This window comes from Ascaphus truei, chromosome 5 (genome assembly GCF_040206685.1).
Source record: "Ascaphus truei isolate aAscTru1 chromosome 5, aAscTru1.hap1, whole genome shotgun sequence".
In the NCBI taxonomy this organism is placed as follows: domain Eukaryota; kingdom Metazoa; phylum Chordata; class Amphibia; order Anura; family Ascaphidae; genus Ascaphus; species Ascaphus truei.
Genome location: NC_134487.1, coordinates 264,626,651 through 264,650,406, shown reverse-complemented (window position 1 = coordinate 264,650,406; position 23,756 = coordinate 264,626,651). Strand labels below are relative to the sequence as shown.

Sequence of the window (23,756 nt, the reverse complement as noted above, 5' to 3'; positions counted from 1 at the left end):
GATCGGCCATGGACTCATATTTCTATGGATTTTATTGTAGAGCTACCCTTATCTAAGCAAATGGCCACGATCTTGGTGGTCGTAGATCGGTTCTACAAACAAACTAATTTCATTTCTCTGAAGGGATTACCCAATGCTTCAAAACGTTCCTAGGGTTTATCAAAGAGATATTCTGACTCCATGGAGCCCCTCAAGTCATCGAGTCGGATCAGGGTACTCAGTTCATCTCCATGTTCTGAGAGGCTTTTTGCAGAAACTTGGTGTCTCCCACATTTTTCATCCACCTATCAACCCCAGTCGAATGGTCAGATGGAGCGGACTAACCAACCTTTGTTGCTTTATATCCGAAAGTCAGGATGACTGGGCGGAACTCTTGCCATGGGCAGAATTTTCACACAATAACCTGTGGAGTGAGTCATCGCAGGAGTCACCGTTCTTCACTAACTTCATTTTCCTCCCTCAGCTCTTCCCTCAGCAGGAGTCACATCCGGTGTCCCAGCTTTGGATAACCATATCCAACAGCTACAGGAGCTATGGGGGAAGATCCAGGAAAACCTAGAGCGGTGACCATGCAAAAGTTGCAGGCAGGCTGGCATCTCTGTGATGTACCAGCATAACATCCTGGTGACAAGGTATGACTTTCCACTAAGAACATCAGGTTAAAGGCACCCACGTCTAAACTATCACCCAGATTCATTGGCCCTTTCCCTATAATCGAGAAGGTTAATCCGGTGGCATATCGGTTAAGCCTCCATGAGGATTCCATCTGTTTTTCATGTCTCTCTATTAAAACCCTTTGTACAGGATCCAATGTCTCCTATTCCAACATCTCCTCCAGAACCTGTCCTAGTAGTTTGAGGTTCAACCGGTCCTGGATTCCAGGGTGTCCAGAAGATTGCAGTATCTAGTCCACTGGAGGGGTTTTGGTCCTGAAGAACGTTCCTGGATCCCCAGGGATCAACTTCATGCTCCTACGCTTGTTTGTGCTTTCCACTAGAGGTGCCCTCAAAGCCATTTCTGGTGCACCCAGGGGTCGCCCCTGAAGGGGGGGAGGGTTCTGTGAGGATTGGGCTTAGGCCATGCCTCCGTGAAGTTTCTCGTAACACTCCCAGTGGCGTACCTCTAGATAAGATCGTGCACAGGTGCTGTTCTAGGGTTGTCAGGCACATGATCCAAACATAAGTTAGCACTGACAGCAGAAAAACTGATTCATCTAGGACACCTGCAGTGCTAACTCCGCCCTGTGATGATCAAGTAGTACGATAGTGATTATTGTATTGAGCTGTGCTCCTTGTCTTGGATTGGCTCAACAATCAAGAGTCAATCATCTGCTTCTGCTGTGTACCTGTCATCTGATTGGTTCACCAACCTTTATATGCTCAGCGATCCCTGCTCCAAACTGGCTGAGCATAGTAGTCTCTACCTAGTGACGAAGTGTTGTCCACAAGCTTCTGCTTGCTGCACCCTGCCCTGCTTGTCTTGCCTTGCATTACCTTGTCTTGCATTCCAGCTACTTGACCACAGACACCTTCCCTAATTCCCAGACCTCTGCAACCCTCTGCACAGTGGTGTCCCCTCTAATTTTCAACATTTGTTCTCTATCAAGGTAGAGGGGAAAAGGGTAAAGGTTCTGCTAGGCTCTAGGAGCATGGTTACCCTATTGTTCCAATGACTGATAAATCCAAACAAATTAGACAGCTCCGAGACCCTGGATATAATATGGATCTACAGGGACAAACATCAATATCCTACTGCTGAAGTGGATGTGGAAACTGAAAGGAGGTCTTTGTCTTTTTGGGTGGGTGTAGTACCTGTAATAAATTCGATGGTAGGAAGACAGAGGGCACTCATAAAGTTGAAGAAAAGGTTTCTTTATTGAATATGCCTATTCCTCCTTACATATTCAATAAAGAAACGTTTTCTTCAACTTTATGAATGCCCACTGCCTTCTTAACATTAAATGCATTCACACAATGAGATCTACCACAAGATCATACCACTGCAGCATATGGTGTACCACCATTCATTTGTCCCGTGAGTACTAAAGGGAGTGCAAGCTCTACAAAAAATGTAAATCTAAGTATCTGTAATAGCCCATGACGTTGTCCTGAGGAGAGATTTTCCTTATTTTTGAAATCTGTGGGGAGTCACTGATTACTGTATAAAAGTTTAATCTGAAAGAATTGATAAGAAGTTAGGCGAGGTTATGTTTTTCCTTTTGAGGATTCAGTTTCGGAGGGTAAAAACAAAGTTAAAACTCCAGTATTATGGAAAGATGATACCATTCAATGGTAATAATAGGGGATGAATCTGGTCAGGACCTGGGTCTTAACCATGGGAGATTGGGGCCTGCAAAATGGGATGACCCAACTTTACAGCAGCAAGTGAAAATTTCCAGGTCCTGAATGGGTCGCCTGTGCATCTTAATGAACGCCTCTGTTTCACATATTTTGGGGTGGAAAATTAGTTAGTGTACCGTGTTGGGAGGAAGGGAACAGATATAAAAGAGCAAATATTAGTTCCCCAAGTGTATAGGAATACTGTGTTACATCTAGCACAAAGTAATGTCTTAGGAGGCTACATAGGTGCTGAAAAAACAAGAGACGCTGCTGAGGTTTAATTGGCCGGCGGTATTTGCAGCAGTGAAAAACTACTGTGCTTCATGTACCAAATGTCAGCTTACAGCTCTGTTTTAAAAACTTTTGTAGTTCTCTTGTACCTTTGCCTATATTTGAGGTCCCGCTTGAAAGAATTGCCATGGACCTTGTGGGTCCATTAACAAAATCAGATAAGGGCCATATCCTGGTAATCTTAGACTATGCTACTCAGTACCCAGAGGCGATACCACTATGAAATAGCGCAGCAAAATGAATAGCTTGGAGTTAATGTATATGTTCAGCATAGTGGACATACCTAAAGAGATCCTTTTGGACCAAGGCACTCCATTTATGTCCCATGTGACAAAAGTGTTGAATAAACTGGTTCAGATAAAGCACTTAAAGACTTCTGTATACCACCTGCAGATGGATGGTCTGGTTGAGCATTTTAACAAAACCTTAAAGACCACGCTACAGTGGATTGTAGACAAAGATGGGAAAAATTGGAACTTTCTGCTACCCTATCTGTTTTCTTTTAGGGAAGTGCCCCAGGCGTTCTCATGATATTCTCCATTTGAGTTGTTCTACAGCCGACACCCAAGGGGGTTGTTAGAAATTGCCAAACAGGCATGGGAACAGGAGTCAATGCCTTACCACAGTGTTATTTAGCATATGGCCCAAATGCAGGACACAATTTCGGCCGTGATGCCAATAGTACAGAAGCACCTAAGAAAGCCCCAAGAAAGTCAAAGTACTTGGACCATATGAAATAATGGAAAAAGTAGGTGAGGTAACCTATAAGGTGAGACAGCCGTGAAGAAGGAAACTCGAGCAAATATATAATGTCAATTTACTAAAGGCCTGGAGGAAAAAGGAGGCTTTACTATCTGAAAAATCCTTAGGCTTTCCAGGTCATTCTCAAAGTAACCCTGATATCAACATATTGGAAACTCTCTCGACACAACAAAAACACGAGGTTAGGAAGTTTCTATCTAGGAACAGGGATGTATTCGCTGTAGTTCCTGGAAGAATAAGTGTAATTAAACATGATATTTATACGGAATGCCATGGAAATGTGTCTGTTTGAAATCCTATCGAGTTCCAGGAGCTAGAAGAGACCCTACATGGTGAAGTTCGAAAAATGTTGGATTTGTGGCTAATTGAGAAGCTGCCGAGTGATTAAATTAGCCTTATTGGGTAGATTTCAAAACCAGATAGTACCATTTGTTTTTGTAACGACTATCATAAATTGAATAATACATGCAAATGTTATGCCTACCCTATGCCCAAGGTGGATGAATTGGTAGATAGACTTAACAAAAGGTTCCTGGTAGGTTCCCCTTACAGACCAGAAAAAGGAAAAGACAGCCTTCTCTACCGCCTGTTTCCCTACAATGTCTTACCATTTAGCTTGCATGGAGTTCTGGCCACATTCTAATGGATGATGAACTGCATTTTAAGGCCACACAAACATTACGCTGCATCTTATCTTGACGATGTTGTGATCCATAGTGCAAACTTCGAGAGACACATCCCTCAGGTCCATGTAGTATTGAAATCCATTAGAGCTGCAAGTCCAACTGCCAACCCTGCCAAGCTCCGTAGGCTTAGAAGAAACCAAATCCTTGGGAGAGGCCTGGTTAAACCTCAAACAACTAAAGTAGAAGCAATAAAAACAAACTGTCCATGTCCTGTCTCCAAGAAACAGGTTACAGCTTTTTTTTAGGTCTTACTGGTTATTACCGTAGATTTATCCCTGATCTTTCTACAACTGTAAATCCCCTGATAGACCTTACTAAGGCCAGAAGCCCATTGATGTTTAAGTGGATACCGGCAGTAGAACATGCATTTGCTGCATTGAAAACCACCTTATGTGCTAGACCTGTGCTGGCTACCCCAGATTTTTCTAGGAATTTATCATACCGACAGATGCATTTGACGTTGGCCTGAAGGCAGTACTGTCCCAAGAGGTTCAAGGCGAAGAACATCCCAATTTGTAATTGAGCAGGCAACTGAATGCTCAGGATATAACTATTCCATAGTAAAGAAAGAATCCATGTGCTTGATCATTTCTTTACAGTGTCTGAAATGCTGTTCTTTGACCACCTTCCGAAGATATTTACATTTAACTTTACATAATTTTTTCGAACCATAGTGGATTACATCTAAATTCTAATTTCACACCTCTACAAGTAAAAATCCCAATACAGTCCATAAAGCATGTTTAACTCTTTAAGGAGCAGTCAGTTTTCGGTGAGGAAACAAATGTTAAGAATGTACAAATGTAATTGGCTTCCTTAAATTAAATGAAGTAAAAATGTAAGAAAATAAAATATTTTCCATTTAGTTTTTTTTTTTCATTCCAGGAGCTCCTTACAAGCTGATTTTTGCTAATCAACTAATCACTCTACATTTGGCACCTTAAATATAATGTCAGCATCATATGTATGCACATTCACTACCAAGGAGAAGGGAAAGGAAAATTGAAGCGTACTTTGTTTTTAATTTGTTAAAGGAACACATGGCCATCACACAGAAGGAAAACATTAAGGGAAGATAAACACCATCCAAGTTTTAGGTATCCATGTTTACCAACTAAAATCTTAATTTTTTGAATTTTTACATTTGTCTGAAGTATTTTAAGAAGCTGTCAACCTCCTGATGGGTCCATATCTACTTAGTGTCACTACTGTATGTCATAAGACACCTTCTGGTTGCATAATAGACCTTCAGGCCCAGTCAAATGAATGGCGAAGAAGGAACTGTACCTTCCTTTGTTGGAATTTATCTTAAGGCATTGCAGCACTTCAATAAAAGAAACTGCACATTTAGGGGGGGTATGAATCGAAGTCTCCTCACTGCACAACTGGTGCAGCAGTTACACGAAAAGCAGTGCTAAACATATCAATTTAGAAATAGATTTCAAAGCATTGAGATTTTGAGGGCTATACACGTATGTCAATGTCTCATGGGCCTCAAAATTGGTGCATAAAACCATACAAGATTTCTCAAAGAAAACAATTGTATTGCAATTAGTAATGGGATTAGCACATGTGTATCATTTTAAATATATAGAAATATGTATTGCATATGTGTTATTAGTTGCAACTATATCACTTAAATTGAACAAGTACACACGTTTGGAAATTGTTAGCCAACCACTCGTGCCAAATCCTTAAAATGGTCCATTTCTTAAGATAGTGTAAATGTGACATAAAATATTGCATACATTTTTATATTATCAGTTACAAATTCAATATTTAGTTTTATTTTAATATAGGCTAAGCCTCAAGCTCCTTCGTTTCCATCACTAATTGGACAAAGAAAGCATAAATAATTAACTTGGGCTCTCTCAATCAAACTCTTGGGCTCAATTTTAAGCTTATGCTTTCTAAATGAGTGCTAATTTTGAAATATGGCCAAGTGAAAATACAGATATTAACTATGGGGTTTATTTATCTAAGTCGATGGGAGTTTCCATGCAGCAGTGGTGAATCGGCACAATTATACTTTAAGAAATAACCACCTATATCTCCACCGCTATATCACTGTCTATTTTAAATCTATTTAAAAATAAATATTCGGATTGCAGACCCAGTTTTAGTTTTCAAAACATGTGTCTACATTCATGTTAATCTATGCAATTATTAAATTCAGAATATTAAACCATATTTTGTGGTGGTACAATCCCAGTAAATAAAAATAAGACCCTTAGTTAACCATGATACAATTAATATGTGTGTAAAGTCAATGTATGGACATTTGTATAAACCCTACTCTTTTGTTTCCTTATTTAAAGATGTGCTCAGGGTCCCACTATTACAAATAATGTTACAATTAAGTAAAATTAAGTATACATATTCAATTCCAACAATGTAAAAGTTATTTTGCTTAGAGAATAGAGATTTAAAAATATGTATTAACTCCTATTAATAATTTAAAGCTACTGACCCTGTTACCCATCCTTGTGTTCTGCAGGCACTTGTCATTATTATATGGTGTTGTTAAAGAATATCAGTAGATTTCGACCCAGAATCGGTACATCAAATCAATACTTAATGCAACATAAACTTCTGACTGAATTGATATACTCAACACCTGGCTACTTATTGTTTTCAATCACTGAGAAATTCACCCAACTTCACTACCGATTTTCTCATCCAAGAGCACAGAGTTTGACATCCAGTTAGAGAAAGCTTCACACCTTTCAAATGAAAATACCAATGAAAAACGTGAATTTGCATATTTCTTGACATAAGAAAGAGTTTTTACTGTGTGGTTTCAAAACAAAAAAAAAAATGATTAACAGCAGTGAATTGAAAAATCAACACAACTTCACTTTTTTTCACAAGTGTACAAAAAGGAAAAAGTATATGGGTTTACATTCAACAGTAAAGGTCAACTATAGCTGATAGTTGCATTTGCATTCACATACACAAGCACAGAATAAATATATGTTGGGTTTTCATAGGAGCATAGGGCATACATACTTATATTGTCACATGAGTGTTAGTAGGGTCAGCAGTTCATGTTCTTATAAGAAAGGCAAAAGGAAACCAAATCAATGTGACATAGGCAACAACGACACAGCACATTGTTATGAAGTTGTTATACTTTTTCATCTGTGGAGGAGTCATTTTTGGATCCCGCGTTTACATATTTGGCCAATTTTAGAGAGATGTTGGTGTATTTGAAGTGCATATGTAGGTAAAGTAGATTTTTTTTTTAACAAGTATTATTAACACATGCAACAGCCAGTCACAGTGTGATCTGACATAAATAAAACTGTTATTGGCAGGTGACCAATACAATACTTATGTTTTCAGGCAATTTCTCTAAAGCACAGGTGCTCAATTCCAGTCCTCAAGCCCCCCCTAACAGGTCAGGTTTTCAGGATATCCCAGCTTCAGCACAGGTGGCTCAATCAGAGGCTCAGACTGAGCCACTAATTGAGCCACCTGTGCTAACACACTGACTCATTGAACCACCTTAGCTGAAGCAGGGACTCATTGAGACACCTGTGCTGAAGCTGGAATATCCTGAAAAGCAGGCCTATTGTTTGGGCTTGAGGACTGAAGTTGAGCACCCCTGCTCTAAAGCACTTTAATAGCAGCAATTGTAATTTCCAATGGCTTGTAGTGTCCTGTGATCTGAAGAGATTATATTTCTTTTCAGATATTCACTCTTCATAAAACATATGCCAAGTAACAAATTCTTTTTACAAGCGATCATGTGTGGTGGAAAATGGTTCATCTTTTTTGTTGTGGCAGAAATTGTGCATAACAGAAGGTTTATAAGAACAGAAATTAATGTGTTACAATGCTGCAGTCAGACATTGCTCGGATGATTTACTAACCCATTTGGATTCCTGAGGAATTTGCTCATACTGTATGTGAAATTTGATCTATGCATCAAAATGTGACAAAAGGCCTGATAGAAACTTAATTACTGATATATATATATAAATAAAAAAAATATATATATATATATATATATTGTATATATATACTGTATATAAATATATAAATATATATATATATACAGTATATATACAGTATATATCTATCTATATATATATATAGATATATACAGTATATATACAGTATATATATATATATATATATATATATATATATATATATATATATATATATATATATATTTATATTGAAGAAACCTGGACAGGTCTTCTACAAATATTGTGGTTTATTTAAAATAAAGGATTGACTTTTCATGCCAGAACTTGGATTTTTGTCAAAGAGCTAATTGCCAGACCGAAATGTCAATCCACTCTTTTCAATAATCCCCACTTTTTGTTGAAGAAAACCTGAGAGTTCCCACTTTTCTTCAATTCGTTATTGTGGTTACATTGCTTACCCGGAGCACCCAGGCAGCTGTACGTCTCAATTTGTGAGCTCCCACTCCACACGTGTGTGTGTGTGTGTGTGTGTGTGTGTGTGTGTGTGTGTGTGTGTGTGTGTGTGTGTGTGTGTGTGTGTGTGTGTGTGTGTGTGTGTGTGTGTGTGTGTGTGTATATATATATATACTTATGCTTATGGAATCCAGATTAAAGAATACAAATTTGACTTATTTACCATATTTTTAGAATTCAATTTTTGTTCCTTCATAGAATAATTTGCTTACCATTGTGTTCCCTCTGTGTTACCTGATCTCTGCACAGAGTTGCCACTGCAAACTGACTGCTTAGCGGCACAAATCTGCACTGAAGTGTTGCCACTATAGCATGGATGCCTGAATGCGACTCATTATTCTGTACAACACACACCATCTATTTACAGAGACACTGGCCTTAACAGTCACTTACTGTATGAGGTGCACAAATTTGCAACTGCTGTCTTTGGATGTGAGAAACAACTGCCGGATATGACTAACATTTGACAGAATAAAGCTTTAAGACGTAATCTGGTAAATAATTTAGACAGACTGTGTACGTTTTCAGGCTTGGATGTTGAAGTCTTTGTTTATAGGAATGTGCATTAACAGTAGGAAGAATTTAGGAGTTGCTACATTATTTCTTACAAAAAGGGGTTAATAATTGGCTTCAGTATCCTCTCATTGATCACTGTTGTCAGCTGCATTGTTTCCTTTCTCTTGATTCTTACTTCCCTTCTTCTTTTTCTTTTTTTTCTTCGTCTCCTCCTTCTTCCCAAAGGTTATGAAGTTATTACTTTTGGGAGGATCTTGGGCAGATGGCTGATCCTGGCGGATAGAAATGATGGCCGGGGAACCCGGGATGATGAAATTCTCCGGGAAATCAGGGGGGATTTGTGGCACCGGTTGTTTTGGGTTACCAGGTCCATACTTAAAGGTCCAGCTGTTGCAGTTCACACCAGCTCCTACTGGGGGAGAAACCTCTCCGCCGTCGGGTTCTGCAAAGATTGAAACAACCGCCATTATTTCATTATCCATATCAATCATCAATACATTATCATTAACAATACATTATATACCTCTCTATTATTTTTTAGAAAAGGTAACGTCATTGCAGTCTTTTTTTTAGATTTGCAATATAGACCTCTTAACATTTAAATTATTTTACCTTAAATAGTACCACTTTTCGTTAGCTATTTTTAGTCTGTTCTCACATGCACAATAAAGAATACACATCTCATTAAGTTCATGCCAAAAATGATCCCAGTTATTCAACAAATATAAGTATTTTAATGAGAAAAGTTGCTGTTTCTCACATTTTATGACTTGCATGTGTGCTGATAATGCATGATGGCCTACCACTGAATATAAAACAAGCCCAAGTTCACTGTACATGTGGCTTTGTATCAAGTTCATTTTCGGGCAAAGAAAAAATATTTGGGTGAATTGTATACTTGCGTCAAAATGTAAGAAACCGTTTCTTACATCTGATGCAGTTTGTTATATGCCAGAAAGTTGCATCACGTTAAACATGACCCAGATTGAAGAGAGAAAAAGTGGCGCAGAGAAGCACAGTTCAATATATCTCATAATGTGTTGTTAATATACCCCCTACCTAGTTCCTCTATTTGACACACCCCAAATCGCAAGTTGACGCATATGGGGCAAAAGGTGGTACAAAGGGCTTAATACATTAACGCATACAGGCGAAGAGGAAAATGGTGACATTTGCATGTATTTTTTTCCAAAATTGTCTTGATACATACGGTAGCTCCCTCTGTTCCAGATTAACGCAACTAAATAGGCATTAACCCTTTCAAGTCAAAGGGAGTTAACACCCGTTTGGGAGTGTTAACCCATAACAGAGGTTGATGAACCCGGGGGTTAGTGTGGTAGGATGTAGAGATACCAAATCGCATAACCTTTTTTTTTTTTTTTTAATCATTCAATATTTTTTTTTAGTTATCCTTTGAAATTGCTAGTTCCTTTCTCTTGAACCTGGTTTATGATATATTTGTGGCATTTTCTATTCTTTTTAAGGGATAATAGAAAAGTTGTGTTAATCTTCTTGACATTGTTAGTTTTGACATTACTCCAATCCAGAAATTGAAATTAGTATTTTGTTTTAAGTTGAGAAATGATGAGAAGGGAAATAATGCTATGTTCGATAAATCAAGCCTAAATGTGGTGTTACTCCCACCCAGACACTGTAAGAGCCCTATTTCATGGTCTTGGTGGGAGTAACGCCAATTTGAGCTATGACTTAAATAATGTAACATTAAGGCCATGTGTTAACCTTAATGGACTTTTGCAGAAAGGCAATGTAATGATAATGCTTCATTTGCATATCATTATAACGGCCATTATACAGTGGTTAACACTATGCTTTTTATGGGAGTGTCATGGCTTAAAGTGATGGTATTATCCTTTGTTCTGTAGATACACCATTAGTCTTAATGTGACATTAAGCTATGTTAACGGAGTTTTGTGGATCTGGGCTTTTGTTTTAAATACTTTTTGGTTCCTCCTCCCAAAAACCTGTTCATTAGGCCAAAATCTGTGAAACTGTACTGAATAAAATTAGCATCTATGGCAGTGATTTTCAACCTTTTTTGGTTAAGGAACCCTATATCATAGTGTGAAATTCTGCGTAAACCCAACCCTCTCTAATAGCGTTTCTGAGATCACATGCATTGTATGGAACCCCAACCCTCTCTAATAGCGTGAGATCAGATGCATTGTAAGGAACCCCAACCCTTTCTAACAGTGTGTCTGAGATCAGATGCATTATATGGAACCCCAACCCTCCCTAATAGCATGTGTGAGATCCGATGCATTGTAAATTGTTCTGTATTTGGTACCATTTTCAAAAGACCTGAAAATTGCAAGGAACTCTTCAGGGATGTTCGGGGAACCCAAGGTTGGACATCTTTTTAGAAAGGAAAAGTATAATGGGATATACCAAACAAGTAAACATGGGAAGGATGTTGATCCAGGGTGTAATCTGATTGCCAATTATTGGAGTCAGGAAGAAATTTATTTTCCCCCTTATGAGATATCATTGGATGATATTTCACTGGGGAGGTTTTGTTTGCCTTCCTCTGGATCAATGTACTGTAAGTACGGATATAGGATAAAGTATCTGTTGTTTAAATTTAGCACAGGTTGAACTTGGACGCATGTCTTTTTTCAACCTCATCTACTATGTAACTATGTAACCCGTTGAAAACCACTGATCTACTGTATAGCAATACATAAATATGTAAGTAAACTGCATCTTGTACTTGAGTTAAAAACAGATTTGTTGCTGCAAATAAACAACACAAATCAAATGGGGCATTAGTATATAAACTAGCACAACATTTTAAATAACTACATTTGTTATAAGTATTTAATAAATACAACTAAACCCATTATCTTTTTAATATATTAAACAAAAATATAAGACTACATATGTGTACATATGACTGTACATTTTTTTTATAATTATTACACAATGAATTATGAAATAAGGGCATACTGTACAGTATACATGATTGCATTTCCAGCAAAGGAAACTGGACACAGCAAATCCTAATCCTAAACTCACAGAGTTAACCAGATTTGCTGAGGAGCTGAGCATTATCTGCCTTTTCAGGAAATTAAACTTCTGTCTGATTCAGCATAGAACACTGCAGTTCTTTACCTAGCAAGTCAAGCAGTATCTGTAACCACCATGTGTATGATCCCTAACAATCTAATAAAATAATTCTAACTGCATCAGAATTTCATGCTGACTACAATTACATTTAAAGGAAGCAGTTGTCAACGGCTACAAATATAGGAGCTAAGTCTGCTATTTGATTAAAAAAATGTATTCGCTGTGAAAAACAACAGCTTTACACATTGCATGGTATTTTATTTAAGTGTGCATTGGCTTTGGTTCTAATTACATGGTAAGCTTCTTCTTTTGAAGGCATGGCTTCATTAAATAGGTTAAATCTAGACTTACGGAAGAGTGGGTATGTTGTTTATTTTTAGCCTCAACAAGACCATTTTAGTTCTGTAAATCTATTCAATGTGTTCACCAGCAATCTGCAAACGAACACAAAGGCACAATCTGCTGTTTACTATATTTAGGTGGCAATCCATTTAAATGTGAAGAATAGCAGCTCCAGTGTGTGATAGGGTGCTTCCCGTCCTTCTGCTACTACATGTAAGACAATTGTTAATGAAAACAGATTTCTAAAGACGGATGCACAGCTCAGAAATGCAAGGTTCCGTTTCATGCAGCCTTTTTTCTCTGCAGTGATGTGTACGCAGTTAGGTTTGCAGAGCAGACTCGTCCCGCCCTCCTTTCATTCACTAGATTGGTCCTATGCTGTAAGTAAGATTCCGGTCACTGCCTTTCTGAATGGAGCTAATTCTGCTAAAAGCTTTCTCCACATGTTTAAAAGAAAAGACCACTTTAAATGGTCTACTTGTACGAAATTATATGTGTCCCATGACACTGCCTGCAAGAATATTGCAACATGCTACACGTTCATTATTTTACACAGTCTCTCTTATGGGGGTCTTACAGTCCAAAGTCCAACATTGCTATTGTATAGTATAAGAATATGCCATACCATGTCAGCTGTCATATCCAATGGGTTTATCCGTAGGTCAATGTTATCCTGCCTCACTTAGCAACATCACAGTTGTTTTTGTTAACAAACAGGCACACAGGCAGGCAGCAATGAAAATTTAACTTTGCCCTAAACCTGATTACACTCTCACTGGGGACCTGGCACAAACACTGCAGATGTTTCTGTATGGGTGTTTGAAAATTCAACCATTTCAAGAGTTAAGCAACTCAAAAAGCTACAGCGGCTATGCAGTGAACTAGAAACAGGGAAGCATTACGAAACAGCTTTAGCCCACTGCATCTAAGCACTGTCTGTAAAGTTCACAAGTTCATTGTGGAATTATATTTAGTTTAATCCGCATGGGGCATATTCTCCATTAGAAAATGAAAAATGTATTTACATTAAAATGACTGTCTACTTGAGATTGCTGGAACTGGCATATTAGAATTTAGAACGCAAGTCAAAAAGTATTTTGATCTTATATATTAGTTAGGGAGACTTAGTGGCTCAGTGAGTAAAGACACTGACTGGCATTGAGTTTGCAGCAACGGCCTGGTACAATTCCCAGTGTGGGCTCCTTATGACCTTGGGCAAGTCACCTTATCTCCTTGTGCCTCAGGCACCAAAAACATAGATTGTAAGCTCCACAGGGCAGGGACCTCTGCCTGCAAAATGTCTCTGCTAAGCGCTACGTAAAACTAGCAGTGCTATACAAGAACATGCTCTCTCTCTCTCTCTCTCTCTCTCTCTCTCTCTCTCGCTCTCTCTCTCGCTCTCTCTTGCATCTTTTCTTTTTCAAGTATGTATTTAGCTTGACAACTATTTTACCACTATAAAACAAGGCTATATATTCCATAAAATATACTTGCCATTCCTCCAAAACACTGTCCCATCTAGCACTTGGCTAAAGTACAGCATGGCTAAGGCTAGCTAAGACCCCCAAGAGAACTAAACACACAAGATGACTTTTCCATTACTTTGCCTCAACATAAAAAAAAACCATTCTATTCCCATGAACCTGCTCTTTCCAACTCTCATTGTGGCAATTATTTGTAATAGGCTAATTGCGTCTAGATTTACCATCCAATGACAGATAATAAGATAATGTGACACTGTCAGTCTGGACTTTACATTGCTCCAGACCCTGAAATAGGACTTTAGCTCAAGTTGAGAAGAAAGTGAAATAACCCTACTCTATGTGAGTTATAGCAGGCCTAACTGTTGTGTTACACCCATTCAGACCCTGTAAAAGGCCTATTTCAGGGTCTAGATGGGAGTAGCGCCAAGTTGAGAAATAAATCAATAATATATTAAACAAATATATAAATAAAACACGTCAAAAAGCTTTTGAATCAAATATATATACTATATTGAGTGTTGAAACAGTAAAATATGATTCAATATTATTAAATACAAAACTTCCTAAACAAACTGGCATTAATAATAAAGGTTTTTAAGCCCCATGTGACATTATGTAACTCAGTGTTACATATATAATATTGGGTCCATTTGCCCTGCAGATGTTGGGGTCAATAAACTTGGAGGCTGTTTTAGCGTTCACACCTACATGCTGGCTGGGGCATACTTCTTTGTTACATATCATAAGCAGTGCGCTTATCTCTCAGTTAGGTTTCATTAATAAATGCAATCATTACCTTTAATTGGTGCCATTATTATATGGGGCTTATCTAATGCATTGGAGAATATTGAACCACTGCCACCATCTCTGAGGTGAAGGCAAAATGGGCTCATAATAAATGTAAACTTTAATTCATTATGCAACCATTTCCTATGTGATTTTTGTAATTGCTGCGGCAGGGCACAACTGTAGGCATGCCCCTAAACATGCCTCTTTTTTGCAATGCAAATATATTGATGTTGCTAGGAGCATTACGTGACGCACAGCATGCAAACACAGAAGTCAGTGCATTAACAGCAGCTTCATACATGCCGATCAGAGGCTGCACAAGGTACTCTTGGATTTTTAGACCGTTTTCTTGGATTTTTCCCTTCTTTCCCTGTTGTACATAGCCCCCGTGGTTCTTACAGCAAAGATGGGTCAATTTGAAATAAATAGTATGTAACCTTCATTGTGATATGGATAAAAATCCCATTTATGCATTTTTCTATGATAATATATAACATCTGCAAATTGAACATCCTGCTCCATCTATCCTCGTGTCAGAGTCTTTACTTTTCTAATTATATTGTTATTTTTGCTCCGGCTATTCAGTATAGATGATGCAATACTAATCAAATTACAAACTCACAGGCAAAATCAACATGATTATTTACGTTAATGCTTCCATGGAGGCATGAGTAATACATGCTAGGTTTGTGGAAATCATTATGCTAAACCTCTATCTTTGCAAAATATTACTCATCGTTTTCATAGGCCTTCTTAATGTGATCAGATACAGGCTGGAGTCAATCCAGATAAGCCACGACCTGTAACAAAAATGCACATTGTGTCTAAGTAAACAAAAGATTAATCTATTGCAGAATGGGACCAAACCCCCTTCCCCCCCCCCATGTTATTAGTTCAAAAGTATCCATTTATTGGAATTGGATGTTTATAAATGGTACATTAACCCTTTCAGTGCCAAAGGACCCTATCTCACATTGCTTTGCATTGTGTTGCAATGCGTTTGCTGGCACCTTTAGCACTGAAGGGGTCAAGGAAAGGTATTGCTGGTATTAGGGAAGAACACAAGATGCTAGTTCAGATAAGCACTGCCTGTGCAGATTTACTGTCTTATTTCTATTCATGACCTCGCTATTGAAGGTCACAGTGATATATGTACGTATTTCCATTAGACTGCTTATGTTTATAAGAGCTGTACTCACTACCTTTAATATAAATATATCACTGTTAAATGAATGCAATCTTATCTGTGATGCTATTATTTAATATCATATTGTATGCTTTTTCGAAAGTCATGACTTTACTTTTCTCTACAGGGCTACCAGGACAGAACACCAATGGAATGAATAATTTACATAAAATATGTATATTTGGTAAAACTCTACATAAGCTATATAGTAAAATGTAACTAAATTCACAGAAAAACATCAGCGTATTATCTTAGTGTATATGCCCAACCTGTTTGTTGTCATTTCAATACTTTAGGTCTTCGACCCCCCTCCAATGAGTGAGTGAAACTACTTTACCCTAGATTAATAATAAATCAAGTAATCTGCTAGTTGGCTTCTTTTCCTATTCACACTGTAAATCACACCAGATGTTCTGTTTAACACATATTGCCATGTACCTAATTAATGTTTAGTGGAGGAAAAGCTAGGGTGAGTGTTATCTATTTGAATATGTGATCTACAAGAATATGGCTTCCAATGTTTTCCTTAAGGTTGCTAATCTATCCATTGAATTAGTTTACACTGTTGCTACATATCAGTATTACCCTGAGGCTAACAAGGACCTACTAAGTAATATAACTGTATCTGGCAGCTGACCTGGTTCTGTTTCTCTCCATTAGGAAGCTTTTTGTTTAGATTTTAAAAAAAATGTGTACTTTTCATTAATATCTCCCAAAGTTTTAGCTGTATATTAACCCGCTTAATCGTAGTTATGACTTACCTAATAATAAACATTTGGCTTTAAGTTTAGGAGACAACATACAGTACAATACAGGTGCGCCGATGTGTATTCTAAAACTTGCCTTAAACTTGCCTTGGAAATCTGGGGCTATCACCAACAAGATCCAGGTACATACATGCTGCAACATTTCAGTGACATTTCTGCAGAGACTAATGGCCCATCGGATTAACACAGCAGGGGTCCCTGGCAGTCTCATTCAGTTTGAATGGTACTGCCATTGACCCACGCTGTTAATCCGATGGGCCATTAGTCTGTCTGCAGAAATGTCACTGAAATGTTGCAGCATGTACCCAGCATGTACCCAGGATGTACCTGGGTCTTGTTGGTGATTGCCCCAGATTTGTTTTAGAATACTCGTCGGCACTACAGTATAAATGTACACGAGTCTGTCCTTTTTGTGCCTATAAAATTGAACATGAGACAATATGAGTCCAAATGGGTCTTTACGTGCCACGTCTTATATGCAATTTGCATCAACTGGCAACTTGCAGAATGGTTCTAAGAGTAAATGTATACAATTATGTTTATAGTTATTTCCATGTTCTGTACATCAAGTTTCTCCACCCAACCTTTCTTGGAATAAAGTCCCCTCACTAACAAACGTTGTCCAGTATAAAAGACTTGTTTAATATGATGCTTAGTTTTGGAACCGATCGAAACAAACCTGTGAATCTGTAAATGTATTTAGATTTCCAATATCCTTAAACAATACTCATAAGAACCCAACTATACTGTGCTGAACAAACACCTTCACTGATTATGAGGTCAAAACAAATTCCAATGCCTCTTTAGTAGAAATAGCCTTAAAGTGATACCAAAATTCTCCATTACTTCCAACATTATCCATAAATCCATGATAACTTGATTATTAAAGAGTCAGTATTGATTGGTTGATATTAGTCAATCACCAGTATGCTTTTATAGAAACAGACTCCACTATTGGCTTAAGTGTAGGTTAGCACTTTTGGTATAGAAATCCAAAACAAGATGACAGGCCAAATATATGACTGTACACGTTAAGTTCTCAAGGGTCACCAAGAGGCCAGGTTTTCAGGGCAATGTATATCTATGCAGGTTGCCTTAGTGATACCGTAGTTTGTTACTTGATTAAGTACTGTACTTTATGTGTCAATTGGGGAAATCTAGAAAACCATTTTATTTATTTTATGTATCACACGTACCATTCAAATCGTTATCGTTTGTCAGTTCAATTGCCACCCTGCTTCTGTGTCAAGTTGGTTCATCAATCATGAAACATGCAGGTTAAGTCACTGAAGGTTTTCTAGCGCTTATTTCTGATATAATGGAATTTATTGAGGGTACTACAGTTTTTCTTTATAATCTGAACTAATCCAGTCATTTTATTTAAGTAATTGTAATGTGGAAATTATTACCAAAAAACACCTTCAGTGTTGTGATAGAGGGCTCACGCTAGCTCAGACAGTACTTCAGAAGATACATTAAACAGAATAAGGCTTAACCAAAATATATTTCAATAAAACAATAGGATTAAGAAGAATGAAACAGTTGAAACCATGTCAGATGCAGAAACAGCTTCCCCCCCCAGCCATTGGCAGGAGGGTCTCATGACTGGGGGGGCCAGCCTTGGTCGCTGGACTGCCCCTACCCCTCCCGTCCCCTGGCCAAGGGAGGGGACACACAGGGCCTACTTAAGGCCAGACTGGCAGGCGGCACAGGCTCTTTGCTGCCCGCCAGACGATTCCCACCCACCCATCCCCTTAGGTAGTATAGGGCAATCATGTAGCAACCAGCAGCGAAATATGAGCAGTGCCGTTGTATTCCCTGTAATGTGGACATATGTATTGTGTGCGATGTTAATGTTTCTCTGTTCTGTTGCAGTATAAAATGCTGATACTTTGCTAGAAATGAAAGGAACGAGGTTCCAAGCAGGAGGGGTCGTTGACCAGTTTTGCCTTTGTTGCGGCGGCTCTTGAAGGTAGGTGCCTGTTCTTGCCAGACTGGGAGATGAGCGTTGCAGCCCGGGGGGAGTACGAGTGGGCGAGGTCATCTATCCCTGACGTCGAGAACCCGGTTGCGTAGAGGACACGAAGCCAGCGGCTCGAGGGCCGGCTGACCCTCCCCTCCCCCTCCTGGCAAAGGAGCACCCTGGCGGGGAGTGGCTTTTACCCCTCTTAGGTTTATGTATAAATAAATAGCCTCTGCCATTTTGCCTCCATTTCCCGTTTCCTGTCTTTATTACTGTGTTATATGTGGGTACGAGGGGGGGGGGGGAGAGGGGAGCCACCTGGTAGCCTCCCGGGTCATGCAGAAACTGCAGAAACTAAATGTAGAATTCAGTAAAATAAATCAAATCTCACACAGCATTGCCCACAATGGAATAATGAAAGGAGAATGGTTTGACAACTGCTAGTGATAAATTAGATGTCATGTTATGTTCTAACCACTGTCAATTTATTCAATCCACTATTTTATAAATCCCACAGATGTTTCTTTTAGCAGTGTATTCATTGTCTTCCTTAGAACATATTTAGCAGAGATTCTATTTACGTACTAGAAATCATCATAGCAAATATGTGTTATTCTGTTCACGGATTGTATATTTTTGAACCCCTTTTGGTAATGGAAGGAAACACAAGTTCCAGTTTAAAGGGAGGTTTACAAACGATCTACGAGACATTGTATATATTGAAATTTAACCCCCTAGGACAATAGTCTGCATTATTTTTTTTATTTTTCTAAGAAATTTATCTCAGATAATGGCTTTTAATTCCAGGTGCATGCCTTGCATTTGTTTAGTATGCATGATGAGTCCATAAATACATAAAATGTGTGCTCACTGTAAATCACTACCTCATCATTTACACGGCTTGCAGACACTGCATTATTCTTAGTGTTTGTGCATAAAGAGGTTATATGGTACAGTATATTCAATCAATAAAAAGGCTCATTCTATGCCAAGATTTTGTAATGTATGTACAAAAAAAAAAATTCAAGTCCTTAAAAAAAAGACTATGAAGTCTCTGTACTATGCTTTGCAAAGGGCTTTTTTGGTGTCAAATTGGCATACGAAAATCTCATATTTAATTGCGCTTATTTTCTGAAGATGTGCCTTAATCATCAAAAATTATTTTAGCCAAATATTTTGGCGCACAGACTGCGTTTAATGCAAATATGTTATTGGATTGTACTTTAAAAGATTGTATCTTTGTGGGGAAAAAAAAGGAAAATGTAAATGTGCATCAAAATAATCCGCCAAGTGAAACGTGCTGTAAAAAAAACCTAAAAAGGTGGTTTATATTGAGAGCGCAGAATTTATCAACCAAAAATGTATGTGACGCAAGACACTGTGTAAATAGTATTTCATTAATAATTTGGATTTAATAACACTACTAAATTAAAAAAAAATTTGACTTGAAATTGTATCAAGTATTGAACATGGCACAATGCATTAAAGATAATTTCAGACAACGAAGTATGCCTCACATATAATAAGCCACATAACAACCTTCATGTATGCGACATACATTTCATGAAGGTTTGTACTACTTTTTAACACTAATAGTTTGACGCACAATAAAGATACAGATATACTGTAGGCCCCTATGCTATTATATAGGATTAGTGTTGTTTATGAATGCCTCTCAGATATAAAAGTCTCATATACAGTATATCAAAGGAAAAAACTCAATTGAAAGCAATACCAATAAATAAGATGTTGCCCGTTGTGACCAGTTTTGCCCGAGTTCAGCAGACTTTCAATATAAATATCCCACAACACCTTCAAATCAGTTTTAATAGATGTAAAAATTAATTGTAAAATTGTATCTCATTCCATTGGTCTTGAACTCACTGAATGGCACCAGTGTTTCTGCTCACACTACATCCAATTAAGTCAAAAGTGTCAGAGAAAGCAAATCTGATCTCTTCTGAATCAGGAAAAAGTTTTATCGTGGAAAATATGGAAAAAGTCTTAACGGCAACCTCAAATTAATAATATAAGTTGGCAATGAATGTAACATCTGGAATTTTAACGCCTTTTCCGGTGAAACCCAGTTAGGTCAACACATTCAGCATCTTATTTCTATAGGTCCAAAACTTTGGTGCACCGTGTTAAGGAGAGAAGGGAGATGAGGTGTAGCATTGAAACTTTTGAATATATAAAGGGGTTCAACAAAGCGCAGGAGAGAAGCATCTAGCTGAGAAAGAGAATTGCTAGAATAAGAGGTTGTGCTCTAATGCTGGAGGGTAGTTGTTTTTAACACAATTTGTTTGGTGAGTACGCTCTTAACATCAGGGTAAATAATGTCCGCTCCTGATTTAGGTGACGTTCCGGTATATGTCCTGATTTTACAGTATGTAGCGCCCTGTCCCAAAACAGTAATTTTATTTTTATTACTACTTATATCCCAATATATGGCCCTAACTCTGACAGTCTTGTAAGCATATTGTTGTGGGTAGTTAAAATATACACGCACTGCTCGCCACCCCCCCTCCTGACCTTTGCTCCGGCATTCTGATGTCACGACATCATGTGATGTTACGTTGCCATGGCAACGCGGCATCACGTGACCCCACGGCGTCTGAGCCAAGGTAAGGAACCTTATGGAGGCCTTCGCCGCTCCTTCGGCATTTCATTTAAATGCCTTCGGGAAGAGCGCGGGGGCCTTTGTAAGTGCAGCAAAACTCACGCCCCACCCCCCCTGTTAAAGCTTTACAGTTGTTTTCTAACCTGGTGTTGCACTGGATACTGTTGGCCACTGCTGTTCCAGTCCTCCAGGTCCTTGACGTAATACGGCTGATCCTTCCACGTGCACAGCACTATATAGAAATTGATTTGACAAGTTAAAATATTTTACAAAAAATCACCATACTGTATTCTGAAAAAATATTTTAAATATACTGTGTATATATATATATATATATATATATATATATATATATATATATATATATACACAATAAAGTCTAAACTTCGAAAAATCAGTTAAATAGGTTGATACAACTTTCCCCATTCATCAGGTTTCCTCAATCGGAGATGTGTTACGCGTATATAAAAATAGTAAGTTGTTTTACCTTTTTAGATTTTTTGTTTGAATACACAGATTTAGCACTTCTTATCTTCTACCTCCTACACTTATTGCATACATTACTTTTTCTATTTCTGTAATAACCTAGTAATGTTGATTTACTATAGATGTGTTATGGATCTAAATAAAAGAGATCTTAAACTATTAAAATTACCTTTTCTCTAGTTCAGGGGTGCACAAACTTTTGCCCCTGCGCCCCCGTCTCTTGTCCTCTAGTGCTTTCCCCCCCCCCCTTTGCTCTGTATGGCATCACAAGACGCACGGGATCATGTGATGTTACGTCACGTGACCCGCAGCGTCATTTAATGCTGTGTTGCTATGGCAACGTGCGTGTGACGTCACACAGTATGACCCCGTGGCATACACCATGTTGCCATGGAGACGCTTCCAGATGCCGGCTGAAGCAAGATAAGTTTAGGTTCCAGAGGCCTCACGCGATCCCCTGGCATTTCATTTTAATGCCTTGGAGAAGAGCGCAGGGCTTTTGAAACCGCCTGCGCCCCCCCTGAGAAATCTCGCACCCCCCAGTTTGCGCACCCCTGCTCTAGTTCATTACTTTATTTTTCATTAATTGTAGTGCATAGGTTTTTTTTGCTTATGCTATATACCATCTTCAGATACCGTCTGAAAATATATTATAGCCCTTGGTTGTATGACTACAAAATTCTAAATATGTATGTATATCTTTATATAGCACCATACATAGCGCTTTACAGCAGTAACACACGTGACACTATTGGAAAAAGCGCTTCACACATAAAAATAGACATTAGCAAAAGGAGTCCCTGTCACGAAGTGCTTACAATCTTAGTGGTAAGAAGGAAGAACTTATGGAGACAGCAGGTGGAGTGTTATGGTAGTGTACGTGGGTCTGAAAGGGGTCATGGTACATGCATATGAGATGTATAGTTTAAGCCAACTGAGCTCCTCAAATGCTTCATTAAAGAGGTGTGTTTTTAGAAGGGCCTTAAATATGAAGAGAGAGGTTGCTAGTTGGATATTTAGGGGAAAGGCATTCCAAAGGTGTGAGGCAGTAAGTGACAAAGGATTAGGCGAGGAAGGGACGTAGTCAGAAAACATCCTTGAGCAGAACGCAAGGGTCCGGCAGGTGTATAGCAAGAAATTAGGGCTTTCATGTAAGGAGGGGCAGAGGAGTGTATTGCCTTAAAAGAGAGAAGGAGAATTTTGAAAATACAGTAATTCAGGATTTAATTGGAAGCCAGTAGAAGGATTTCAGCAGGAGAGACATTGAGAGATTTAGTGTTTCTAGCTGCAGCGTTTAGGACTGATTGTAGAATGTTACAATAGTCGAGATGGGAGAGAATGAGGGTCTGTATTAGAGGTTTAGCAATACAGTGACAGGAAATGGTGTGTCTTTGCAATATTACGGAGAATAAATCGACAGGTTTTAGCTACATTGTGAATGTGAGAAAATCTGACACCTACTGTAGGTAGAGTGCTTGGGATACTGGGTGTATTATAGTTTGGCAAATAGTTATGGAGAAGGGAGCAGTAGGGCCAGGGTTCAGATTAAGTATGAGGATCTCCGTTTTTGACAGCCACCCAGGTTGATATGATATGGAGACATTCAGAGACTTTGGTCTGTACAGCAGGTGTAAGATCAGGGGTTAAAAGGTAGATTTGTGTGTCATCAGCATAGAGGGGATATTTGAACCAAAGAGTTGTGATAAGGTCACCTAGAGAGAGTGTGTAAAGAGAGAAGAGGTCCCAAGACAGACCCCTGTGGTATGCCCACAGAGAGATCAACATAGGAGGTATTAGCAAATGAAATACTGAAAGTACAATGGGAGAGGTAAGAGGAAATCCAGGATACAGCTTTGTTATGGATACCAAGAGTATGGAGAATGTGAAGGAGAAGATCGTGGTCCACAGTATCAAAGGCTGCAGAGGGGTTGAGTAATATAAGCAATGTAATTGTTGTTTTTTGTTGTATATTTTAAGATGAAATGCATTA

General features: G+C 38.4%; 1 protein-coding gene across 6 annotated transcripts in view; it reads right to left on the bottom strand.

Moving 5' to 3' along the window:
* Positions 1-9,059: 9,059 nt before the first annotated feature.
* Positions 9,060-23,756, bottom strand: part of LOC142495890 (protocadherin alpha-C2-like) — a 215,841-nt gene continuing 201,144 nt past the window's right edge. For all 6 annotated transcript variants that reach the window (XM_075601981.1, XM_075601978.1, XM_075601982.1 and 3 more), the window contains exons 3-4: positions 21,424-21,512; positions 9,060-9,487 (exon numbers count right to left, since the gene is read on the bottom strand). In XM_075601981.1, the coding sequence (XP_075458096.1) occupies positions 9,171-9,487; positions 21,424-21,512 (406 nt within the window). In that variant the 3' untranslated portion in view covers positions 9,060-9,170. The remainder of the gene's footprint in view (positions 9,488-21,423; positions 21,513-23,756) is intronic.